This window comes from Apodemus sylvaticus, chromosome 8, assembly GCF_947179515.1.
Source record: "Apodemus sylvaticus chromosome 8, mApoSyl1.1, whole genome shotgun sequence".
Lineage (NCBI taxonomy): Eukaryota > Metazoa > Chordata > Mammalia > Rodentia > Muridae > Apodemus > Apodemus sylvaticus.
In genome coordinates, this window is record NC_067479.1 from 99,558,458 (window position 1) to 99,583,747 (window position 25,290).

Genomic DNA, 25,290 nt, shown 5'->3' on the forward strand with positions numbered 1-25,290 from the left:
ATGGCTAACCTAATGGAGAGTGAGATGGAAGAGACTTCCCAAGGGTTTCTGGGATTTCCAGGGTATACTGGAGAAGGGCCACAAATGTTGTCTGCTGCTGGGCTCCCAAGAATTTTTAGTAATATGACCTAGATCTTACTAAAGACCGTTTGCTTCTCCTTGGGAAAATAGTGTGGGTATCCAGGCTCTCCAGAAAGTTTCACAGAGAAAGACATTTTCCTAGTACCCAATACTGCTGATGGCAAAAGTGATAATACATTTGTAATGAATAAATGTTACACTTTTCTATATAGAGTTCCTAGTATCATAGACTTGTACAATTTTCAGACTCATATTCCCTTTTAATTTACTTTTTTCTTTTAGAGAAACCTAAATTTTTCTCAGTTTTGGGTAGGACAGTCATAACTCAACTCTTCCCACCAAGAAACTCACAAACATAGTCCTATAGCATTTCTGCATTGCCCATGTATATAGTATGAATGAGCCTTACATCCTATATCTGTTAACTAAAGTAACTATTAGATGCATTCCCTGTGATTCTTTGCCCTTAGCACCTTCATGTTCAGTTTCATATGAGAAATGGTGGGGATGGATAGCTGAAATGTTTTATAGATGGTCACCTACTTCCCAGGGTATAGCATATAGTCTATAGGTATGAACTCAATGTGATTTTGGATTCATGATCTGGGGGTTTAATCCTTTCCTATTCTTTGACTTACTTTCCTTATTCAGTATAACCTGATAGATGAAATGCTGTCTTTGTTTTTCATCTAATACCACATAACTTTATGACTATGCATTGTTCTACATAAAAAAGTCATAATTCTTCTGAGGCTCCCCAAGAATAATGGCATATACTAAGGTCAGAATCCTATATCAGTATAAATTCTATAGAAGTAAAGAATATACGGCATTTTATTGTGGGGTCTGAGGGTTAGGATAGAGGCTAGGAAGATATACGCAGGACAATTAAATCACCACTGCCCCATGCTGACCTGTTGGCTGGAGCATTGGTCCTGTGCACAGTACCTTGACTGTCCATTAAGTGTTTTAGAAAAGGGCAAAGCAGTTCAGCCTTTGGGTAGAAATTGGGTAAATGCCAACAATTTACTATTGCTGTTGCTGTTGTTATTGTTTTTGCCCATGCTGGGGATGGAACCTAGGGTCTTGCATACGCTAAACCTTTGCTTTTCTACTGAGCTATGCCCCCAGCCCTAATACTAAAATTCAAATGTTATTGTTCATCAGATTGATCTCTGTACTAATATCCTAGGAATATGTCAGTGAACCCTGTTGGGTTGAAGAATGTTTATTCTGTTTTCTGCAGGAAGAGCCTTTTGTGATGGTAGCTGAGAATATCCTTGGACAGCCCAAGCGTTACAAAGGGTTCTCCATTGATGTGCTTGATGCACTGGCTAAGGCCCTAGGATTCAAATATGAGATATACCAGGCCCCCGATGGCAGGTATGGTCACCAGCTCCATAACACCTCCTGGAATGGGATGATCGGGGAGCTCATTAGCAAGGTAAGTTTTGGGATCAGGGCCACAAAGAGGGGCATTCCAATATGTCTCTAAGAAATACTGAATTTGGCTCAATACATGTTTGAGGGACTACACAGAGACATCCCTTTTCCTCTCCCTCTTCCATTTGTGTCTGTTTCTTGTCTTTTATTTTCTCATACTCTGACATCCTTAACTTTTTCCATTTTGTACATTATTTATCCAATTGGAGCTTACCCATTATAATAAACCTTCTCTATCATTAAATCTTCCATTAACTACTTTTATACTTGGCCTGAAATAAGAAACTCATCCCCCTCCCCAAGGAGTTCTACTGAGTGCTTGATGTTCAATGTCTCACAGACTACAAGTGTAGTATGTACTCATGCAAATGTGTGTGTGTGTGTGTGTCTGTGTGTGTGTGTATGTATATGTGAGTGGTCATGGTCATGTATTGGCCAATTTGCTGGAGATGTGGCATTTCCATACTTTCACATAATAATTTCACATTGTAACCTTTCCTCCTATCTGCAGACTAATTCCTCACTGAAACTTACAGCATGAAGGTGATTCATCCTCTCCTACTCTTATTCCTGCTACTTCATGGCCTCTATTAAAATGGTGCTATTACTGCTCTGATAATACTGCTTCCACTGACCTTGAATATTCCTGACATGGCTGTGGACAACCTGGACTCAAGGTCCCTTGTCACACTGACCTCTAGTCACCTTTAGTGTAAATATTCCCCTCTATCATATTAGCTTCTTACAGGCCACCCTCTTTGCTGCTTCATGACCACAACCTGTTGTGCCTTTATTTAGAGGTGTGTGTGTGTGTGTGTGTGTGTGTGTATCTTTTTCTCATAAAACAGAATTTTACCTTTTAAGTGTGTGTAGGAAGACACTAGGCCTATTACTTTGCCAGTTTCATTAATCTTTCATTGTAAAAGAAACTTTATTGTAGTAGAATTTAGATACTATAAAAATATCCAGTTTAAATCTTAGCTTCAGTGATATGTAGGAATGGTGCAAGCACCACTGCCATCTATTCTCGAAGCACTTCCCATTTTCCCACTGTGCTCATGCATACACAGTTACGGTTATTTTGTCCTGTCCTGTAGTCTTCTTGCTTCTTCTGTGGCAGTGGCTCTCTACCTTACCAATGCTGCCACCCTTTAATTCAGTATCTCATGTTGTGGTGACCCCAACCATAAAACTCTTTGATGCTCTTTTATAACTGTTATTTTGATGCTTTTACCAAAACTAATGTAAATATCTGATATGCAGGATATGTGATGTGGGGTCGTGACTCACAGATTGAGTAGCACTCCTTTATAATGCTGCAGTGTGGAACATTGTGTATATATGGAAATACATCATGCGTGGTTCCTGGTGTATTGTTTTCCACTTGGAATACATATGTGAGATTTTCACTCTTGTATATTTCTGCACCCCTCTGACACTGTAGCCTTCCCTACCCTGTGACCCTTTTGTGGTCATCCAGAAAAATCCGCATGTACTTCATTCCATATGATTTCCTGTATTCTCGATTTACTCTTGATGTGTACATTCAACTTTCCAGGTGAGATCTAGAGGTCTGTACAGATTAATATATGGATGTGTATGCTTTCTGTCTTCAACTGTCTCCCCATTTTTCCTTTGTCAACTGCCATGGCCACATCCCTCAGAGAGGTTTCACATGTTTTCTTGTTGTCCTCAAGATTCCTAATAACTTTTGTTCCTCCTCAAAGGAATATTTTGGATATAAGTTGAAACTTTTAGGTAAAAATTCAACTTCCTATAACACACATACTTGTAAGTATAGGCCCTCCATTTTTAATGGCGGACTAGTCTTCTAATCACAGGAAGCCCTCTGAAAATGTGTTTTAAATTGATTTCAGTGTGCTTCCTCTGGATCCTGCTCCATAAATAAGTTCCCCATCTAACCTATGCTATTAGCCTCCCGTGCTCCAATTTAAATTTTTATAGCTCTTTAAATACTTTATGAATATTATTCTTTATTAGTGTGTGTGTGTGTGTGTGTGTGTGTGTGTGTGTGTGTGTGTGTATGGTATGCATTTATACATACACCACTGAGTTCACATGGAGGCCAGAGGACAACTTGCAGGAGTTAATTCCTATCTTCTACCATATGGGTTGTAAGGACCAATCTCAGGTTGTCAGCCTTGATAGCAGGATCCTTTACCTGCCAAGCCTCTCAGGGGCTGTATTTCTCAGATGTTAAATATTGTGCAAACTCCTACAACCTTGAAAGAGATTTCTTGATCTTTGGTTCCTGAGAAGGAAGATAAGAAGCCAACATGCTCTGGCATAGGTACTTGCAACAATTTCCCATGTTAGTTTAGGCTGTTAGAATTCAACTTATAACCATGATATATCTCTATCTTCAAGCTCACATGTTAAACCTTATAAATTCCTTCTAAGTATATTTTCTCTATTTGAGATTATAGTTAAGATATACACTTTTAATTGGTTATTTTAAAACATACCTATTTCTGTAGATTCCTTGAGGCAAGGTCAGGATAGTGAATATACCTTTCAGCACCTTTTTATTCAAAGAGGGATTATAGGTCCCATTGTGCACTGCCCATTCACTGATCTAAGCATGAAACTCTTAACCTTTACCAAACAGCTCATTTTAATACAGCCTTAGAAGATGATTTTCAGGTTATAATATGGCATGTCCAGAGAGAGTCTTCCTATCTATAGGAAGAATGAGCCCACATGTCTTGAGTTAAGAGTAATATGTGATCCCTCTATTCTTTGAGGACATAATTTGGGCCTTAAAGCATGTACATAAAATAGGAAAGGCAGCAAGATTGCTCAGAAAGTAAGAATACTTACTGTTCAACATTGAAGCTACCATCACAAAAGGCTCTTCCTGCAGAAAACAGAATAAACATTCTTCAACCCAACAGGATCACCGACATATTCCTAGGATATTTAACTTCTAGACCCCACATAAAGATAGAAGGAGTGAACCAATATATGCGGTTGTCCTACGACCTCCACACATGTACCTGCAATTACACTTCTCTGTCTCCTTCTTTTCTTTGTCTGTCTCTGTTTCCCTCCAGATATACATACACACCTAAATAATGAATAAAAACTGTTTAAAAATCAACAAAGACAAATATATTTTGAGTATAGTAGAGCAATTGAGAATAGTTGCAGTCATTTAAGTTCTAAAGTAGTTTAGAAGTAAAGCCAATTGATTTGGAGTAATGAAAATTGAAGAGGCTTGCTGGAGAAAGTATGTATCTGTGCCTTTGCCAGGCAGGGAGGATGCAGATTAACCTCGAGGGAAAAAGGGTATCCTTAGTAGGAAGTAGAAGGTCACATGCCCTTTTACACTTCTGCTTGGTGTCAAGTTTCAGTACTGTAACACTTTTGACTAGAACACAGAAACAATGGGAGACAGAGTTTGGCAGGTAGACTGATAAGAAAAGGAACAAGTTTAATTCATAGAAAGTGAAAATACTTCACTGAATTTTGATGTCTTGGACAGTGGTTCTCGACATTCTTAATGCTGTGACCCTTTAATACAGTTCCTCATATTATGGTAACCCTCAACCATTTCATTGCTACTTCATAACTGTAATTTTGCTCGTTATGAATCATAATGTAAATATCTGATTTGCAGGATATCAGATATTCAACTCCTCAAAAGGGTCATGAGCCACAGGTTAAGAACAGAAGTCAGTTCTAGGTCCAGGGAGAGACCTCTGTAATATGAAGTGAAAGTAGGAAACAACATGGTGTTGGGTTTTTCTCTTGCTCTCTGAGTTCTCACAGGTCAGTTCTCAAACCCATTACCTCTGAGCAGATCTTTGAAATGGGTAGAAGATGGACCTTGACCTCGGGTGGAAATCAGCAGAGAGCTCAGGGTCGCCTCTCACGAGAACTTCTTTGTCTTTCAGAGAGCCGACGTGGCCATCTCAGCTATCACCATCACCCCAGAGAGAGAGAGCGTTGTGGACTTCAGCAAGCGCTACATGGACTACTCAGTAGGGATCCTCATCAAGAAGCCAGAGGAGAAGATCAGCATCTTTTCCCTTTTCGCCCCCTTTGACTTTGCGGTGTGGGCCTGCATTGCGGCAGCCATTCCTGTGGTGGGCGTGCTCATATTCGTGTTGAATCGGATACAGGCTGTAAGGTCTCAAAGTGCCACCCAGCCACGACCCTCAGCTTCTGCCACCCTGCACAGTGCCATCTGGATTGTCTATGGAGCCTTCGTCCAGCAAGGTACATTCCCAGTTTTCTGTTGTCTGAATAGACCTGCGGCCAGCAAAAGCTCATTCTTTGGCAAGATTCTCAGATGCACACCACAAAAGTCATTTTAAGTGCAATTTTATTTGATCTCAGGACAGTGCTGCACTCTGTTTTTCTAAGCAATACCAGGTAGAGATTAAATAAAGCCACAAAAACTCAACTTCCAATCCTGATTCTCCATTTTAGATAAAATTAACTTTGGACCTCAGTGCTTTTTCTTCTCCTCTCACAGCAGAGTGATTCCTATGCACATGAGGTTGTCAAATGAAACTCAGAACAAGCATCAACACAGTGAGTGCTGCATCTGTAAGCACTTGTTGAACTATAGAGTCTCCTGCCTTCCAGGGGCCTGGTAGCACTTCTATCCAGTGGTGAGTTTCAGGATTGTGCACTTTTGACCCGAAATCACAAATTGCAAATTTCTTCATGTGAATCTCCACCCTGTTTCCATCATGGCAAAAAGCTTTTTAAGGTGATAGAAAGAGACTAGGGAGGGAAGAACTTTCTTCAACTGCCCCCTAAGGGTCCAAAGAGAAATAAAGGTCATAAAGAAGTACCTTCTCAGTGATCCTGTGTGTGGGATCGTCCAGTGAGACCTGACTATAATAAAAGTGATATAGGGAATCTTATTTCTCTGGGTTAAAAGAAAGCAGGAAGGCCTCCAGGTAGGAAGAAATTCTTTATTTACAAAATAAGTGCACTCTATGTGAATTTGAAATTGTCAGAGATCTTATATTAGGCATCAGCCCTGGAAGTTCTTGCTACAATGAGATAGAATCTTCTGCCCTGAAGACTATATATCCTTGGTGTTATGACCAATGTCTCATCATTAGATTCCAATCTTTTTTTTTTTTTGCCTTTTATTATCCTCTGGACTTTCCCAATATTGGTGGTTTGAAGGACATTTCCTTAACAATATAATGTCCTGTTGAACACGTGCTTGACCTTGGCCAAGGAGGGCCGACTCTTGCTAGACGGGAGGCAGGTAAGATTAATCCCTCTCCGTTCTGCAGGCGGTGAGTCTTCGGTGAACTCTGTGGCCATGCGCATCGTGATGGGCAGCTGGTGGCTCTTCACGCTCATTGTGTGTTCCTCCTACACAGCCAATCTTGCCGCTTTCCTCACAGTGTCCAGGATGGACAACCCCATAAGGTAAGAATGTTCTTCCTTGATCTCCATCAGCTATGAAAGGCTTCAGAGAGGATGTCGTCTGGCTGAGGCTGCCTCATGGCGTGTACGCCAGGCAGAGACAGACCCAGGCCTAGGCTCTGCAGGGGGATGAAGGGGAAATTTTATAGACGGGCTCTGATCTTGTGTTTTATTTTAGTCATAATCACATACAAGTATAAATTAAATTATATTTGTCTGAACATTTAAGTATCAATTATAAAAGTAATAAACTGAAACACTAAAATTAACAAATTAGATTTCCTCAGGATACTTTAAACTAGAAAGTAAACTCATTTAATCAAAATTTTATCAACAATCATTTAAAATTAATGGAGGTCACAAGTCTAATATATTTTCAGATCTTCAAAAATCTTTAAATTAATTTTTAAAAACTTGTTAATTGGGCCCTGGAAATGGTACAGTTGGTAAAGATGGCAAATGCCAAGGCTGATGACCTAGATTCAATCCATGGCACTTACACGTGGAAGGAAACAACCAGATCCCTCAAATTCTCTTCTGACCTCTACATGCATGCCAAGGTAAACATGTGAACACACACACACACACACACACACACACACACACACACGTCAATTATTTAGTTCTGCTTATATTTATAAAATTATAACAGTTTAATCAAGAATGAATTCTTTTTTATTTAATTAAAATATCATTTCAGGTATGACTTTCTTCTTCATTTTTGAAAAAATATTAACATTTTACGATGAAAGAGTACATTTGATGTCATGGAGTTACTTTTGAAAATGTCTTGATCAGGATCAGATTCTCAAATGCAGTGCAAATTAGTGAAAGAAGAGCAAAGGTGCAAAGCAAACAGATGAGCTGGAGCCAACAGTGCAGAGGAGGGTGCACCTGGGTCTTTTCTACCTTAGCTGGGTAGCACAGTGTTTCCAACATGGCGTCTCACCTGAGCTCCACTGTGGAGTGCCTGCTTTCCTGTTTTAGCTCACTATATCCTCTTCAGCATATTGGTTTTTTTAATCCATGCATCTATGGAATAGGTCTGTTTGAACCTATTCCTTTTGCTCCCATCTGCCTACTTAAGAGTTCAAATTCCTTGATGAGGATTCAAGATTCAATTTGATATTATCTGATATCATTATAAAATTGCTATTTTCACCGAGATAACTTAGATTCATATGCAGCTGGAAGAAATAGTACAAAGAGGTCTCCTGGGCTCAGCCTCGTTTTCCCCGGTGCAACATTGAGCAACGCTGTTATATTGTATTACGATCAGGTGTTGATACTGCTATGACTGACTGGTTTTATTTAGATTTTTCATTAAGTATGCCATACAAATAGAATGATGCACCTTGACTATGTCTTTTTCGGTCAGCCCCAGGCCTCACAGTCTTCCAGGTTGTTGGTGTCATAGTTCATTGCCTCTCACTGATGCGTGCTTTCCATGAATTTGTCTGTTTAGTCTGAACTAAATCCACCTGTTGGAGGACATCTGGGCTGCTTCCAGTCCCCGGCAATTATGAATAATGCTGCTATGAACATTCTGTAGGTTCTCACATGAATATAAGCATTCATTTACATGTGATTGTTATGTAAGAGTGCAATTTTCAGGTTGTATGGCAATTGAATGATGAGTTTTATAAGAAACTCTGTTGGTATTTGGTGTTGTTACTACCTTGTACTTCTTCATTCTGATGTGTCTTATTGTGATGTCACATTGTGGGTTAAATTTACATTTTCCTAATGAGCAACCATTACACTTTTTAATATGCATATTTCCTTATACATTCTTGTCAGTAAAATATCAGTTTTTATATTTTACTCCATTTCTAGTTGAACTGCTTAAATCCTACCATTGACTTTTAAAGATTCCTTGGGTATTCTTTCTCTATATATTTATTTACATACTTTATTAAATGTACTTCTTTACCTGATATAGGATTTGCAACCATTTTATTCCACTCTGTAGCCTGCTTTTTAAACCTCTTAGCTGGATTGCAGAGCAAAGATGTTGATTTTGATGAGGTTTAATATAGAAAATGTGCTTTCCTGAGTTGGTCATGCTTTTGATGTCAAGTCTTGTCCTGGTCTAAGGCCTTGAAGATTGTCTCCTCCCTAAAACTTTTATAGTCCTATGTTTCTGCTTTTGGTGCATAACCAATTTTACATGAGATTCTGTATTTGGATTGAAGTTTGGGTTGAAGTGGGCTTTTTGTTTCTTTACTCTTCTGAGTATTGTTGTTCAGCAGTATGGACTCTGCACTGTTGAGAGAAACTTAGATACAACACAGGGAAGGAGACCTACCCCTGCCTCTATGGGGACAATAGCTTAAAAAAAACAATTTACCGAAAGTGCTTTGGAAAGAGGTGAGACCAAATGCTACAGGACTACTGTGAAGGTTGAGGTAGAGGCTCTCAGCAAGGCTCTCACCTATATAATGAGAGTGGTGTGACTGTCCAGACTGAGACCAGTCACCAAGGCCAGAGGTACATGGGAAGCTGTGCTATCAAATCTGGAGATGAAGATTTGCAGGCTTTGTATCTTAACAGTTTAAAATAGAATCACTCACTACTACCAGCTATGGGCTCAGTGGCTAGGCAACAGATTGGGAGTGTTTGTTGAACTGCCTTTTTTTTAAAAATTCAAACTACATGAATGTATTTCCTTTTCTGAAAAGAAAATTTGAAATAAACAATTTTAGCATTCATTTGGAAAGGATTCCTCCTTTGCATAGAACTGTTACCAGCCAAGCCGTATCTGCCAGTAACACTATATAAATGTAAAGCTATCAGTACTTCCAAGGTGAAAGGCTATTCTTCCCATTGACCCTAAGATCTATGGCTATAACAAAGCTAAACAACATATCCATTCTTGTCAGTTCTCATGATCACCGTGTGGACATGTGTTAAAATCCAAGCAGTTTCAAGTATAAAATTTGTTCATTGGATCTCCGGAACATATTACACTGTAATGAAAATCTATTCCTATTTACACCTGCTCCCTTCCAGTCACCATTCCATGCTCTACTTTCATAAGTTAGACATTTGAAGGCTCTGCATGTAGTGAGATCAAGAAGAAATATTTGTCTTTCTGTGCCTGTTTTTGCTTGTTTGTGTTTTACTTAATATAACAACTTCTAGGTTTTTATAAATGACATGGTTCCTTCATTTTAAGTGCTGAGTAACATGTGCATTATATCACTACATCCTTTGTATTGCAATCCTTTTTTTTAATTGGATATTTTTTATTTACATTTCAAATGTTATCCCCTTTCCTGGTTCGCCCCCTCCCATCAACACCATATCCCATCCTCCTGCCTCCTGCTTCTATGAGGGTGTTCCTCCACCCACCCTACTCCAAACTCCCCGCCTACACTGGGATGCCTTCCTAGGACCAAGACCTTTCCTCCCATTGATGCCTGACAGGGCAATCCTCTGCTCAGCTACATATGTAGCTGGAGCCATGTGTAGCCCTTGGTTGATAGCTGAGTCCCTGGGAGCTCTGGAGGGTTCTGGTTGGTTGATATCATTGTTTTTCCTTTGAGGCTGCAAACCCCTTCAGCTCCTTCAGTCCTTTCTCTAACTGCTCCATTGGAGACACTGCGCTCAGTCCAAAGGTTGGCTGCAAGCATCGACCTCTGCATTTCAGCAAGCATTTCTTAGCATCCACAATAGTGTTGGGATTTGGTGCCCCTATATGGGATGAATCCCCAGGTGGGACAGTCTCTGGATGGCCTTTCCTCCAGGCTCTGCTCTACACTTTATCTCCATATTTGTTCCTGTGAGTATTTTGTTCCCCTTCTCAGAAGAACTGAAGCACCCACGCTTTGGTCTTCCTTCTTCTTGAGGTTCATGAGGTCTGTCAATTGTATCTTGGGTATTTGGAGGTTTGGGGCTAGCATCTGCTTATTAGTGAGGGCATACCATGTGTGCTCTTTTGTGATTGGGTTACCTCACTCAGGATGATATTTTCTAGTTCATCCATCTGCCTAAGAATTTCATGAATTCATTGTTCTTAATAGTTGAGTAGTACTCCATTGTGTAAATATACCACAATTTCTTTATCCATTCCTCTGATGAGGGACATTTGGGTTCTTTCCAGCTTCTGGCTATTATAAACAAGGCTGCTATGTACATAGTGGGCGTGTGTCCTTATTACATGTTAGAGTACCTTCTGGGTATATGCCCAGGAGTGGTATAACTGGTTCCTCAGGCAGTGACCTCATTTTCTTTAGTCATAAGCTGAGAAGTTGTGTTCTCAGATCACATAGAATTTCTAGGTGTCCTTTATGGGGAATCTCTGCACTAGTCCATATTTTATAGTAATTTATATTCTTCTTAGCAATGTACAAATAGCCATTGTAATACAGATTTTTGATTCTCATTCATTTGAAAATGAATACTATTGAACATTTAATTGTAATATACATATGCCCAATGTATGTTTAGAAAAATGACTATTCAGGTCACTTCGATTGATTTTGATACAGGGCGTTACTTTTTAGCACAGATTGGCCTTGTTTCAGCCTGATGAATGCTGGGATCAAAGATCTGTGCCACTATGCAAAGGCCCTGGGACTGTGCATAATCCAGCTATTTGTTTTCTTGATATGGAGTAGTTTTTTTTTTTAATTTATGTCATTTAACATATAAACAGATCTATGGTTTTCATATATTTTCTATCACTACACAGGCTTTTTAATTTCTTCTGTAGACTGTTTTCTATGGTAAAGATTTTTAGATTGTTAGGATTTTATGTACATATATTTACAGTTGTTGTCTTTACTTTTGGGATCATCAAAATAAAACATAAAATAAAATCATTTCCCTGTCCAATATCAAAAGCTTTCCCCAGTTTGTTTTAGAAGTTTTATATTTTCAGATCTCATGGTTGAGGTTTTATTTGTCTTGAGCTAAGACTTACAAATGATATGAAGTAGTTTTCTTCTTTGCATGTGGAATATCCAATTTCCCAATAGCAACTATTGAAAAGCTATATTCATTTGTCTGTAATTGTTTTTTTTTCTCCAATATTACATTTCTGCTTAGGTTTACTCTGGTTTTCTGGGTTACTCTGACACAGATAATATGATGCCCTTGTGTTTGTTTACATTCCTCAAGATTGCTTGGGTGTTATGGGGTTACCCTTGATGTACAGGATGCCCTGGGTCAGTTTTTTCTATATCTGTGAAAAATGACTTTTGACTTAATAGGGTTGCTTTTGTTTTAGAGATTTACTAGGCAGGCAGTATCATTTTTTTTTAAACAGTGAAATAAGACTAATTTATTCTGGAGCCAAATTTGAGTGACCCTGGATCAATTTTCACAGCATATCATGTGACCTAGGGACACAGATTTATGATATTTCTAAGTACTTCTTTTTTGTATCCATCTCTGTATTTTAGTATGGTTATTTTAATAGTATTGATTATTTCATAATTTAGCATGCTTATTTTTGTGATATTGATTATTTTAATCAATGAACACAGGATAGTTTTTTTAATATATTTCTATTATATGTAAATTTTTTACTGTCTTCTCTACTTTTCAGAATTTATTATATCTTTATATAAGTTTATAACTAAGAATTTTTTGTGTGTGATGAAAGTTCGAAGTTATTTTATATTCTTAGTCAAAGGAGGTATTTATGCAGATATGAATTGCACAGAACCATATAAAACATATTTTCATTTAAAATATTGTCTGAGCCTTTTTTCTATGTATAGTGAAATTTTCATTTTCAACTGGTTTCCATTTCTTTTATTTTTATTTCCTTCTTTATTCTAATTTTGAGCTCATTTTGTTCTTTTTATCTATAAAACTAATTTTATACAATTTTAAAATAATTTTTAAAATTCTGTTTTTAATTGAAATATATAGAACACTTTCCTTCTCTCCTCTCTTTAGGTCCTTCCAGTTAGCTTCCTTTGAATCTATGTGTATATACATATATGAATGTATACACATATATACAATCCTGAAAGAGAATATAGATATGTTTTATATGATCAATATATATCCTTCTGAATCTGTTTTCTTGATTGTGTGTATATGGCTTTAGAACTGACCACTATATGTTATAACTTTTAAGGGGATTCATCCCTTGGGGATGTTAATTCTTCTCTAAGCAGTCATTATTTGCCTATAGCTCTTGGTCTAGGAGTGGGAGCCTACAAAAATTTCCCCCTCCCACTTTAGCATGTCATTGCTATTGCTATTGTTCCAGTCTTGTGTACACACACACACACACCCCTAACTTCATGCTCCTCTTTTGGGAAATATTCTCCCTTTCAAGATTACCAGATGTTCTTCATGCCAAGGCTATTGGGAAGTATTTTTTCTGCCAAGGTTATCAGGGAATAACCTCTCTCCCAAGGTTAGTGACTCCATGATAATCAGACACTGCAGGAGTACAGGAGGCAGGTTATGTCTATGTCCTTAGCAAATATGGTAAATGCTATGACCTTCAGGACAGCCCTTGAGGCTGTGGGAAAGAACTCTGAAAACATGATTTCATCTTTAACACACTGACTGCTGAGGTGTTGGTGTTTAATTTCCATACTTAGTACACTACTCCTGAAATTGGTTTCTGGCTTCATTGCTTTGTGGTTTATAAGATTTTAGTCTTCTTAAATTTCTTAAGCCTTAATTGAGACCTAACATATAATTAATATTGAAGAATTTTGCATATGGATTGATAAAATGTGCATTGTGCTGCCACTGGATTGATTTTTTCTGTTAGGACATTTTGTCTATAATGTTATTTTAGCTTGTTCTTGATTAATTGACTTTCTGTCTAAATAATCTCTACATTATGGGAGCTTGGTGACAAATATTCCTACTTTCCTAAAATTGCTATTTATTTCTTCAGTTTTGTTCATAGTTGCTTAATTCACATAGGTATTATATTGTGCACATGTTATACACTCTTGATGAATTGATTTATCATAATTTTTCTCATCCCTTGTGACAATGTTTGATTTAATATAACTTTTTTCTGAAATAATATAAAATAACTTTTTTGAATTACTTATACAGTGGTGGGTAATACAAAAAATCATTTATTAACATTACTTTAAGTAGAACATTTAATCCATTTATATTTAATATAACTATTGATATAGTGCAATTTTAATCATTTTGTTATTTAGTTTCTACATGTCTTATACCATTTATTTGTTTTTTTCCATTAGTGTCTTGTTTTGTGTTATACTTTTGTTTCTTATTTTAATGTCTTTATTTACTTATATACATTGTGTTCTTTGAATATAAGCTATTATACATATATCTTGTATTTTCAGTGTTTGCCATAAGCATTATAATTAGCATCTAATTTATATCAGTCTAATTTGCATTAATAGCAGCCTTATATTAATAGCATAATAACTAGGCACTAGGATATATGTGATTTATCTCTTGCATTCCCCTATTTATTTATTCAAAATTTGAAACAATGTCCAAGTCCTCATTCACTTACTTAGAATCAGAATTCTGAATTTGTGAGTCTTTTCTTCAGAATCCCATAGTTCAGCTAAGTAATTTTTCTAAGTGTTAACTCTTCCATAGTATGCCTTTCTAGAAGTATTAGCTCTTCACATGAGTCCTCATACCTCTTGTACTTTCCTGGATAACTTTCCATTCTTCTTCCAATTCTGTTCATTTCTGAGGGAGACTCCCATTTTTCTGACTGGGTAAGCTCTATTTATATATTTTCAATTTCTTTTTTTCTTTTTTCCTCCCTTTTTGTGGTTCTTTTTTATTCTTACACACAGGTTTATGGATTCCATTCTTACATTTTGCTATAAAGAGCCCTTCCTATAGGTAATTAAATTTACATGTTTTAAAATTTCATTTTATCCTGCATGTGCTCTCCAGTACTGTGGAATATTAAGAAAGCATATTGGATATCTGTTTTTCCTGTTGAAATTGTTCTTGTACTTTTCAGTCTGTCTTTGCTGTTTGATGTCCTTGACTGTTAAGAACTCTTTCCAGGAAGGACAATTAAGGTTATCATTGAATATTTTAGTAGTATACATGGTTGTAATTTGCATCTTATATTCTAGTCTTTTGGGGAGATTTGTGAATTCAGGTAAAGAGGTGTAAAGTGTGATTCACATACCTGTAGCTGGTTCAGTGATTTTCTATAAAAGGTTTACTTTGTAGTTTTTGCCTCTAATACTTGTAGCATTCTGGTTGATCCAGTTTCTGGAATATTTAGAAAAGTTACCATGTGACTTTTCTAAACTTCCTCCTTGCTGTTACTATTTTCTACATTTTACTGACAAATTACTATTTGTCAGTATCAACTGCCCATGAAGCGGGTTTCTACACACTGTGCCCTGCAGATCTCCATGGAACCCAGGGTTTTTCTAGTTTTCCGCTTTAAATTTGTCTCTGTATATGTGAAAGGAAATCTACTGTAATGATGTGTTTTCAAAGTTAGATAGCCCCTCATTAATTTCTGTCCTGTGGAAATTTCTCAGTGTCTGATAAGTGTATAACATCCCCACTCATACATGGTTTATGATTCCCTGAAGTTTAAAACATTGCCTAGTTATTCCAGTAGTCAGCTGGAGGAACAGATGACATTTATATGTCTTCTCTATCAACTATCTTCTTATTAATCAAACTAACCTTCAACCTGTACAATTTCATTCTAGCTTATAATAGTTAAATCCTTATATTCCATCTTTCCATGCAAATGCTCATAATTATTATCTTAGTAATTGGAATTTATAAATTCCTTAAAAGATACACTCAAAACTGTTATCTAAAAGATCTACTAAGGAACAAGGATGCAGTTGAGTACTTCTAGTAATTTTTTTCTACCCATTTGCAGTAGGGTAAGTTTCCTTTATTGAGAGAACATAGCTTACTTTTGGTTTGCTACAAAAAATTAAAATTTGTATGATTTCCATCTCCATGTCAGCTTATATATTATCACAATTATTAGCAGATTCATTAGAAAATTTGATATTGGAAAGGAGTTGCACACCCCAGGTACCTTGTCTCACCTGTGTCTGTATTCTGGAATGCTTGTCCAAAAGTCCTAGGTGAGAAGTGTCCTACATTAAGAGGGCTCACACTCTAAAAGCTCTCTTTGGGAAGTAGGAGCTGAAGCACCCATTCTTGAGATGGTGCACCATGATGGAGCAAAGCCACTAATGCCTGACTACCTGGGTGCAAATCCACTTTCCCCCTCTCTAGCTGTGTGACAGTACACAAGTGAGCCTCACTTCACTGCCGTCTCACCTATGCATAGTCGTAATGATTATGGCTACCACACAGGGTTATGAAAGGGACCGGATGACCGTGTGCTAGAGCTTAGGCAATTACGCAGTGCCAAGCTGCTTGTCTGCCCCTCAGCTGGAGTGCCTGAGCATCACCAGCAAGCTGTCCAGGGGAGGCAGAACATACTCCATAATAGGGGTCCTAGTCCATGTTTTCATTGGCGAGAAACTGTGGAGTCTGAGATGAAGACTTTCCCAGTCTCCCATGTACCCAGGCACTGCTGGCAAACCACTGGGAGGTGGGACCAGGGTCTTTGGGTCCATGCTTCCTGTTAGGGAGGAGACAGTCCTTGTTTGTCCCCACTATTTAATTTGATGGCAGATGTAAATGTGCCATCATTACTTACTCATGGTGGACCAGGGATTAAATTTTTTTTTCAGGAAGGAATGGCCAGGATGGGAAGCTCATTGACTCAACACAAGGGGACTATTTAGATACCTCCAATAACATGGAGAACTCTTGGTTTTTATGCTATGTGACCGATTGTCATGGTCCACTCAATGGGGTGTCTTGGTTACATCTTCAAGATCAAGTAGTTTGGCAGGGAGTTTGCTCCATGCCTGTCATTCTCAGTTCTGAGATTCCCTAGGATTTGAGTCTCCTCAATTTTACTATTTCTTCTGTCTTGTGGGATGGTCCACTTAACCCACAATGTGACTCAGAGAGGTCCATACAGAACTGTTAAACTATGGTTTTTATTTTCTGCTATTGTTGTTATAGGCCTTGACGGCCAAACAGATACCTGCAGAGTTGTGGAGTCCTGAAGAGAGAATAACTAAGGGATATGGGAAAGAAGGCAGCTGTGTAGGAAGTATGTGGCTCTTTGGAATTGACACAGAATGGATGTTACTTGCTTGTTTAGGTCCTTGTTTCTGTATTGGTTGAACAGGGAGGGTGTTTGGAGATGTAGATGTTTGCTCATCTCGTCATTGAATTTGGAAGCACTGTATTTTTAGATATGGCCTTTTGCTTGGATACTAGAAGGTAGACACATGATCCAGCAATCATAGTTTTTGGTATTTGCCCAAATTTTTCAAAACTACACAGCAATACAAAAAATTATATAAGTATATTTTTGAAACAAATTGTTTTGCTGTGTGGCACATATTGATCTGGAGATCACAGTCCCCTGCCTCAGCTTCTTTTTTTTTTTTAAATTTATTGATATATTTATTTACATTTCAAATGATTTCCCCTTTTCTGGACCCCCACTCCCCGAAAGTCCCATCAGCCCCCTTCCCTCCCCCTGTTTTCCCACCCAACCCTTCCCACTTCCCTGTTCTGGTTTTGCCCTATACTGCTTCACTGAGTCTTTCGGGACAGGCCTATGATACCATGTCCAGGATAAATATAAATCTTTATATTAATGCTATTCATTTTTCAACTTTGAAGCAACTGAGATATTCTTTAAGAGGTGAATAGATAAATAAGCCACAGGATACTCAATCATAGACTGGAATGCATTGCTGAAACAAACAGAGATATCAGCATGGGAACTGACCTAGAGGACAATTCAGGGCACATTGATAAGTAGCACCATGATAAGTAGAAATTAAGTAACAAGTATGGATTTCAGTGATGGCCAAGATGGATTGTTCTTTGGACACTGAACTGAGTGTGAGTCGTAAATAGATAGATATGCTCTAGCTTCATGTTGCCTGCTTTTCTTCATGGCACCATAGTTCACAGTGCTTTACCTTGAATGTTTTTGTTAGTTCATGCTCTCTTTAGGATGACTCCTTTATACCACTGTCAATTATACTTGCATTCCTGTCTTATACCCATAAAGCACTCAGGTGTATAAGCTTCAACAGATGTGAATGACTCTGAGCAGTTGTTGAGTACCTTAAGTCCTTCCTACCCGCAGTGAGGTCAGTGAGTCAGCCTCACTGGTGTGAGGAGGAAGCTAAGGCCTTGTCTCAGATATCCTGAAGCACAGCCAGTGTGTCCCGTGACTCCAACTCCTATTACAGTTCAGCACTTTGTGCTTCTAGTTAATTAAAAGGAGTATCTATGCATTCCCAGTGCCTTGGAGTGATCATCCATGTCCAAAGAATGTATTGTAACACACCTACAAAATCACTTCCTGCCTTTGAGGCCTCAAAACCTGAAAAGGAAAGTGGCATGAGCTCATGGGGCACGAGAAGAAGAGATTATAGGTTTCTTTACATGTTAGCATTGAGAAGCAAGCAAGGACTAGACCTCCAACTATTAACAACTGGAAGTCTGATAAATCCAGAAGCTATTAAAACATGAAGGCATAAGTGTGTTGACAGGGAGGGAGAAAGACACAGCATGCGTATGGTAATAAGAAAACCAGTAACGTTCCTCATGGATAGCGTGGGTAATTAAGAGCACTGTAGAACGACAATGGAAACGGGGATACCAAACAAACCGATATGTGCATAATCTCAATGCTTTTGAAAAAGAATGTGACAAATCAAGAAGTAGAAAGTCTAAAGCAGTCAGCTCTTTAACTGCCCTCCCTTAGAAAACGCATACATAGTAAAAAAAAGCCATTGAAGTCATGTATATATAAACAGTCTCATCAATTAGCTTGGCAATATTGGCATTTGCAGGACATTTCACCCCAAACTCCAAAATCAAGATTTTAAAGTATGTGCAAACATTTGATGCAAAAGAGGTTGTCATTACTAGGCTAAAGCTTAGTAAATTTTAGAGTTAACTTTATAGAGGGTGTCTTGTCATTCACGATCCTGTTATATCAGAAACCACCAGAAATAAACAACCTAGGAGATGTGCAGTGAAATCTAGATAACATGATTCTAAATAACCAAGTGTCAAAGGAAAAGGCACAAAGGAAATCTCTAAAATGTTTCTAACTAAATAATAATGAAAGCACACCATGTCAACAACTGTGAATGCACAATAGTACTTAAAGGTAAGTTTATAGCTTTGAAAGCCTATAAGAAATTTATTGCTTTGACCAAGTTGAAGATTCTTAGTTTTTCCCTTGACAAGATACACAAATTTGGAGCAAGTTAGATAAAAAGAATTTTGAAGAAAGAAATAGGATTGATACAATAAATAAATTAGAACGCCTAAAAGTCTTTTGTTCAAAAATAAAATGGATACATCCTGAGTGAGGCTGGGTATAGGGATACAGCTCTAGAATCCTAAACCGAGGATCAGGAATTTGATGTTATCATGAGCTACATAGGAAGCTACATCTGTCTGTCCGTCTGTCTATTAATATGTATATACCTATACATATGTATATATTCATATGTAGATATATGTATAGATATCTATATAGATATACAGTGATACTATTTACTTCTCTTTTTATTTATTTATTTATTTTATTTTTTATTTACATTGCAAATGATTTCCCCTTTTCTGGGTCCCCACTCCCCGCAAGTCCCATAAGCCCTCTTCTGTCCCCCTATTCTTCCATCCACCCCTTCCCACTTCCCTGTTCTGGAATTCCCCTATACTCTTGCACTGAGTCTTTCCAGAACCAGGGACCACTCCTCCATTCTTTTTGGACATCATTTAATTTGTGGATTATGTCCTGGATATTCAAAGTTTCTAGGCTAATATTCACTTATCAGTGAGTACATACCATGATTGATCTTTTGAGACTGGGTTACCTCACTTAGTATGATGTTCTCCAGCTCCATCCATTTGTCTAAGAATTTCATGAATTCATTGTTTCTAATGGCTAAATAGTACTCCATTGTGTAAATATACCACATTTTTTGTATCCATTCCTCTGTTGAAGGACATCTAGGTTCTTTCCAGCTTCTGGCTACTACAAATAGGGCTGCTATGACCATAGTGGAGCATGTGTCCTTATTGCATGCTGAAGAATCCTCTGGATATATGCCCAGTAGTGGTATAACAGGGTCCTCAGGAAGTGACATTCCCAGTTTTCTGAGGAACTGCCAGACTGATTTCCAGAGTGGTTGCACCATCTTGCAATCCCACTAGCAGGGGAGGAGTGTTCCTCTTTCTCCACATCCTCGCCAACACCTGCTGTCTCCTGAGTTTTTGACCTTAGCCATTCTGACTGGTGTGAGGTGAAATCTTTTCTTGTTTTTATTTTGTTTGTTTTTTTTTTTTTTTTTTGAGACAGGGTTTCTTTGTATAGTCCTAGCTGTCCTAGAACTCACTTTGTAGACCAGGCTGGCCTTGAACTCAGAAATCCACCTACCTCTTCCTCCCAGAGTGCTGGGATTACAGGCGTGTGCCACCACCGCCCAGCTACAGTGATACTGTTAAGAAAACAAAGAAAAATAAACAAGAGAATGTGGAAATTGTCACTCTCAGGTTTGGAAGGGGAATTTTATAATAGATTCTCTAGACAGTAAGAGGATTGTAAAGTAATACTATGACAAGTTTATGTCAATAAATGAAACTGAGATGAAGGGGAAATTTTTCCCTTAAAACAAGATGTTATATTTGTAAAACAAATACCATGCCACTTATTAAATTCTAGGACAAGATGCCCTCACAGGTGAATTTCATCCAACATTCAAAAAAAAAAAAAAAAAAAACCCAATACTAACCACAAACTCTTCCAAACAATACCTTTAATGAAACTGGAATAACTCTAACACCAACACCAGAAAAGGAGTACAGGAGAAGGCAGTTATATACTAAAACCATCAATGCACAGAAGTTCTCAACAAATGCTAACAGCTCAGATCAGAAGGGTATAAAACAGACAGCATACAGTATGTATGTGGGGTTTTATTCCTTAGATAAGAATATTTAAGCATTTTGCAACAAAACAATGTAATTTACAAAAATAAAACACAGGAGATAATAATACCATATGATCATCTTAATACAGAAATGTACTTGATAACCCATGCTTGTAATCCTAGCACTGAGAAAGTTGATGCAGGAGGATTGGCAGGAGTTCAAGGCCAGACTGACATCTATAGTGCTATTTCAAGTTTGTCTGAGCTGTAGTGTGAGAGCTTGATTCAAAACAAGCAAACAAACAATAGAAATATCTTAAAGTGGCAAATGAATGATATATAACATATATATAATAAAAATATAAAATTATATATATATATATATATATATATATATATATATATATATATATATATGTAATTTGAAAAGAGGAATGAACAGAGAATGACTATTAAGTTCTTGTTACTTTTCTCCCCACATCAGTGAGAACAAGCAGAGTCCAGTGTCCAAAGCATAATCAGTGATGAAAGTAAAAGAAAGACTGGAGAGACTGCGGGGCAGTAAATAGCACGTCCTCCTTTGAAACAGGATACAAATTCAGTTCCAAGCATCTACAAGGCAATTCACAACCTTATATGGCTACACTTCTGAGGGATTCAGCACTCTCTCCTGGCCTCTGCAGACACCACACACACACACACACACAGTGCACATACATATTTGGAGGCAAACACTGATATACAAAAAAATTAATATCTCTTTAAAATGTATTTGAGAAGTCATAAGAAGCACGAGGATTTTAAAGTAAATGTCATGGTGGCATGACAAAGAAAGCCCTGAAAATCTACTAATAAAATACAATAAATAATTTCCATGTTTCAGGAAACATTTGCTCTGTGATAAGTCATTCCTTACACACTAGGAACCAATAACTAGAAAACATAAAGGAAAAAACACAATGATTACAACAATGCCCCCAAACAAACATATTTTAGGATTATCTTTCATAACATCTGTAAGAATTGTGCAGTGACATACTATGAAATGTTGCTGAGAGAAATCAAATAATCTTTTAAATACAGGACAATCTATTATTCATAGATTGGAAAACAATATTGTGAAACGGAAAATCTTCATAATTGTGGCATAGATGCAGTTCTCATCAGAGCCACAGAGGATTGTTTTGTTTTGCTACTCGATGGTTCTCAAAACTCCTATGCTATTCCCCATGATTTAGAATGCAGAATGTTATGTTTAGGAAATGAAATGATACGGTGGGTGGCTTTCTTTGTGTTCCATCTCCGATCTGAGCCTCTCTTGCTGTTCTTTCCCTGGCCTGTTTTTGCTTCTTAAATCTCACAGGCAGCTTCCTGTTCCCTGACCATCACATATTTTAAAAGCACTGTCTCTCTGTTGTCAGCAGCCCAGCTCTGCCTGACTTTGCAAGTCTGCTCGTGTCACTGCTTTGGAGTGGTCTCTCTGAACACATTACACGATTGCCTTTCTCCTTTATAAAGAAAGCCTGGAGCTTTTATTTCTTGGCAGTTATAGCAATTTGTAATCACATATATATATGCATTTAAAAATATGCATCCATACCTCTGCATAGTAAGCTCCAGGGACTTAGTTGTTTTCCCCCTGTGTATAACTAATGCTTAGCACAGTGTGTGAAACAACACATATAATCTGGATGAATTCATCTCTAAAGACAGACATGTGGCTTTTGGTTCACAGATATAGAATTGTAAGCATTGGATAGGATAGTTCAAGGTATATTTTAGTTCAAAAAGGAGAACCAAGTTCTTTTTCATGCCACCAGACCTGCCTGATTTAATAAACACATCTAGGAGCCTATGAATCACACACACACAAGGTATATCTGCAGGGGCTAGGAGAATGTAAGACCCTTTTTCTCCAGTTAAAGCTCTGCGTGTAGTAAGAAGCCGATTTGGATTTTGTGTGTTTGGGGTTTGTCTGTTTTTAGTTTTAGCTTAAGGACAAATGCATATGTCAAGTATGTATACCAGTGTCCTGCTGGGCAGCACTGACAACACATTTTTTCCTAAAGGTCAAATGGGAGATTTTCTATATCATGAGTGTCTGTGTGTGAGTGAGTGCCTGTGTGTATGTGTCTGTATGTGTTTATGTGTTTGTGCGTATGAGTGTGTGTATGTGTGTAGGTGAGTGTGTGTGTCTGTGTATGTATGTGTTTGTGTATGTATGTGTATATGTGAGGGTGTGCATGTATGTTTGTGTATGTGTGTGTACATGTGTATATGTTTGCATATATATATGTGTATGCATGTGCATGTGTGTATGTGTATATATGTATGCATATATGTGTGTGTGTGAGTATGTATGAGTGTCTCTGTGTGAGTGTATGTATGTATATATATGAGTGTATGTGTGTGTATGCATATGTGTGTAAGTGTATGTATATGTGTGTGTATGTGTGCATGTGTGTATATTGTATGTGTGTATGTGTTTATATATGTATGTGTGTATATGTGTGTTTATCATTCTGCTATTATTCCTTTATTCACAGATCCATGCACATTGTGAGAAATATAGTCTGTAGTTTGTATATTGTTTCACATTCCAAAGTAAGATTCATGAATTGAAAACAGCCAAATTTTATAGCTAGGCTAAGTCATCCATATGCACACCTTAGCTATATAATTTGTATTCCTGCTTGACCATATGAGTTCATGATATATTAGTAAGAATGTTATTACTCAGGAAAACTAGCTTCCCAAGGGACACATGGATAGTTGTGGAATGGGGAATGCCCCCTTCTTGCATATCTTATCCAGAACTAGATATGAATAGGATAGTATCATTCTATTGTCCAAGGAACACCAAGGATAGACAGTACTATCCCTGAAGAAGACTCTTGGCTGGTAAGGAAGTCTAGGGATAGAGACAACCCCCACAGGCTTCCTCTGTAGACTGTGGTCAAGGTAATGGTCCTTGTGGATATCCAGGGTAACAAAGAGCCTACAATTAGTATTTCTCCCTTTTCCTCCTAAAAGAAAACTAATGAATTTTATATTTTGAGCAGTTCTGTAGAAAAATCTGTGTTCCCATGTACTTTCTCCCTTTCCCCACTTAAGATACTATTAATATCTTAAGGAGCTGTATTTATCACAACCATTGTACCATTACTGACATCGTTATTGGATAAAGGACAGAGTCTACTTAGGACTCATTACTTTGTATGGTCTATTCCTTGGGCTTGACACATGTGCGTGGACACATATCATCATCATGGTCCCGTGAAGCTTCACTGTGCACTTCCTGGGTTCTACCTAGACATCTTCCTCTTCCTTGTTATCTTTGCGCTAATTTCCAGTATTGAATTAGGGACCATACTCTGTACAAATAGTCTGTCAGTAGAGTCAATTCATGCTGTTCCCCAGATCTCTCTTGTGTCATTTCATACTCTGTCATATCTAGGTCTCGATGACTAGTTTATTACAACAATCTTTTGGGTTGACTTTTTCTACTGTCTTTTCACCCCTTGAAATCTTTGTTCATATTGCCAATAGAAAGATCTTCATAAAATCAATTCTGAGGTTTATATATCTCCAGGGATCCCTCTGATGTTGAGTTTGTAATTGAGTTTCTATAGCACAGCATCTCTCATGTAGCTACGTGTGTGCTGTAGTGCTGCAAATATCCACATATTGATGATTATCTTCATATGCCATTAAGTACTCAAGAGATTGAGGTTTCCAGACACAGGATCTTTGTGTGTGTGTGTGTGTGTGTGTGTATGAGAGAGAGAGAGAGAGAGAGAGAGAGAGAGAGAGAGAGAGAGAGAGAGAGAGAGAGAGAGTTTGGACTTATTTTTGTGTTATTTATTGCTTTGATTCTTCCAGCATTTTCTTTCTTTTATTGTTTTGTATAGTGGCTCCTATATAGAAGCTGATTTATTGAATTTTAAATTTTACTGTATGTTGTCAGTAGGTTTCTATCACTGAACTTAATAAATTATTGCTCTTAATGTATAGCTTTTTCTTCATTAGTCACAGCTTCTTAAAGTCAGACATTGTGTCATACTTACCTTAGAATTTTCCAGGCTAAATCTAGGATTTGGCACTTAGCTGTATTTTCCAGGGGTGGGAAAATGACTAGGCAAAAGCACTAAGGTGTACCTGTCACCTAGAGTCATGGGATAATTTAATAGCAATGAGAAAGGGGCTTAGGAATCTGGGAGAAGAGAGTCCAGAGAAATTATGTACCTGGAGCTGCTGCTGGTGTGAGCTGCTACAGTTGGTTTGTAGCATATGTTTAAGTTCAAAAGTGATGACTTCAGATAAGACTACCCAGCATGCAATGGGCCTAGGGCCCAGGCCCCTCTGCACTGAGAACAGAGTAGTG

General features: G+C 37.7%; 1 protein-coding gene across 1 annotated transcript in view; it reads left to right on the forward strand.

Moving 5' to 3' along the window:
- Grid1 (glutamate ionotropic receptor delta type subunit 1) overlaps nt 1-25,290 on the forward strand; it is a 749,675-nt gene that overhangs the window by 616,557 nt on the left and 107,828 nt on the right. Inside the window, exons 10-12 of the mRNA XM_052190670.1 lie at nt 1,328-1,525; nt 5,442-5,766; nt 6,807-6,945. Coding sequence (XP_052046630.1) covers nt 1,328-1,525; nt 5,442-5,766; nt 6,807-6,945 — 662 coding nt within the window. The remainder of the gene's footprint in view (nt 1-1,327; nt 1,526-5,441; nt 5,767-6,806; nt 6,946-25,290) is intronic.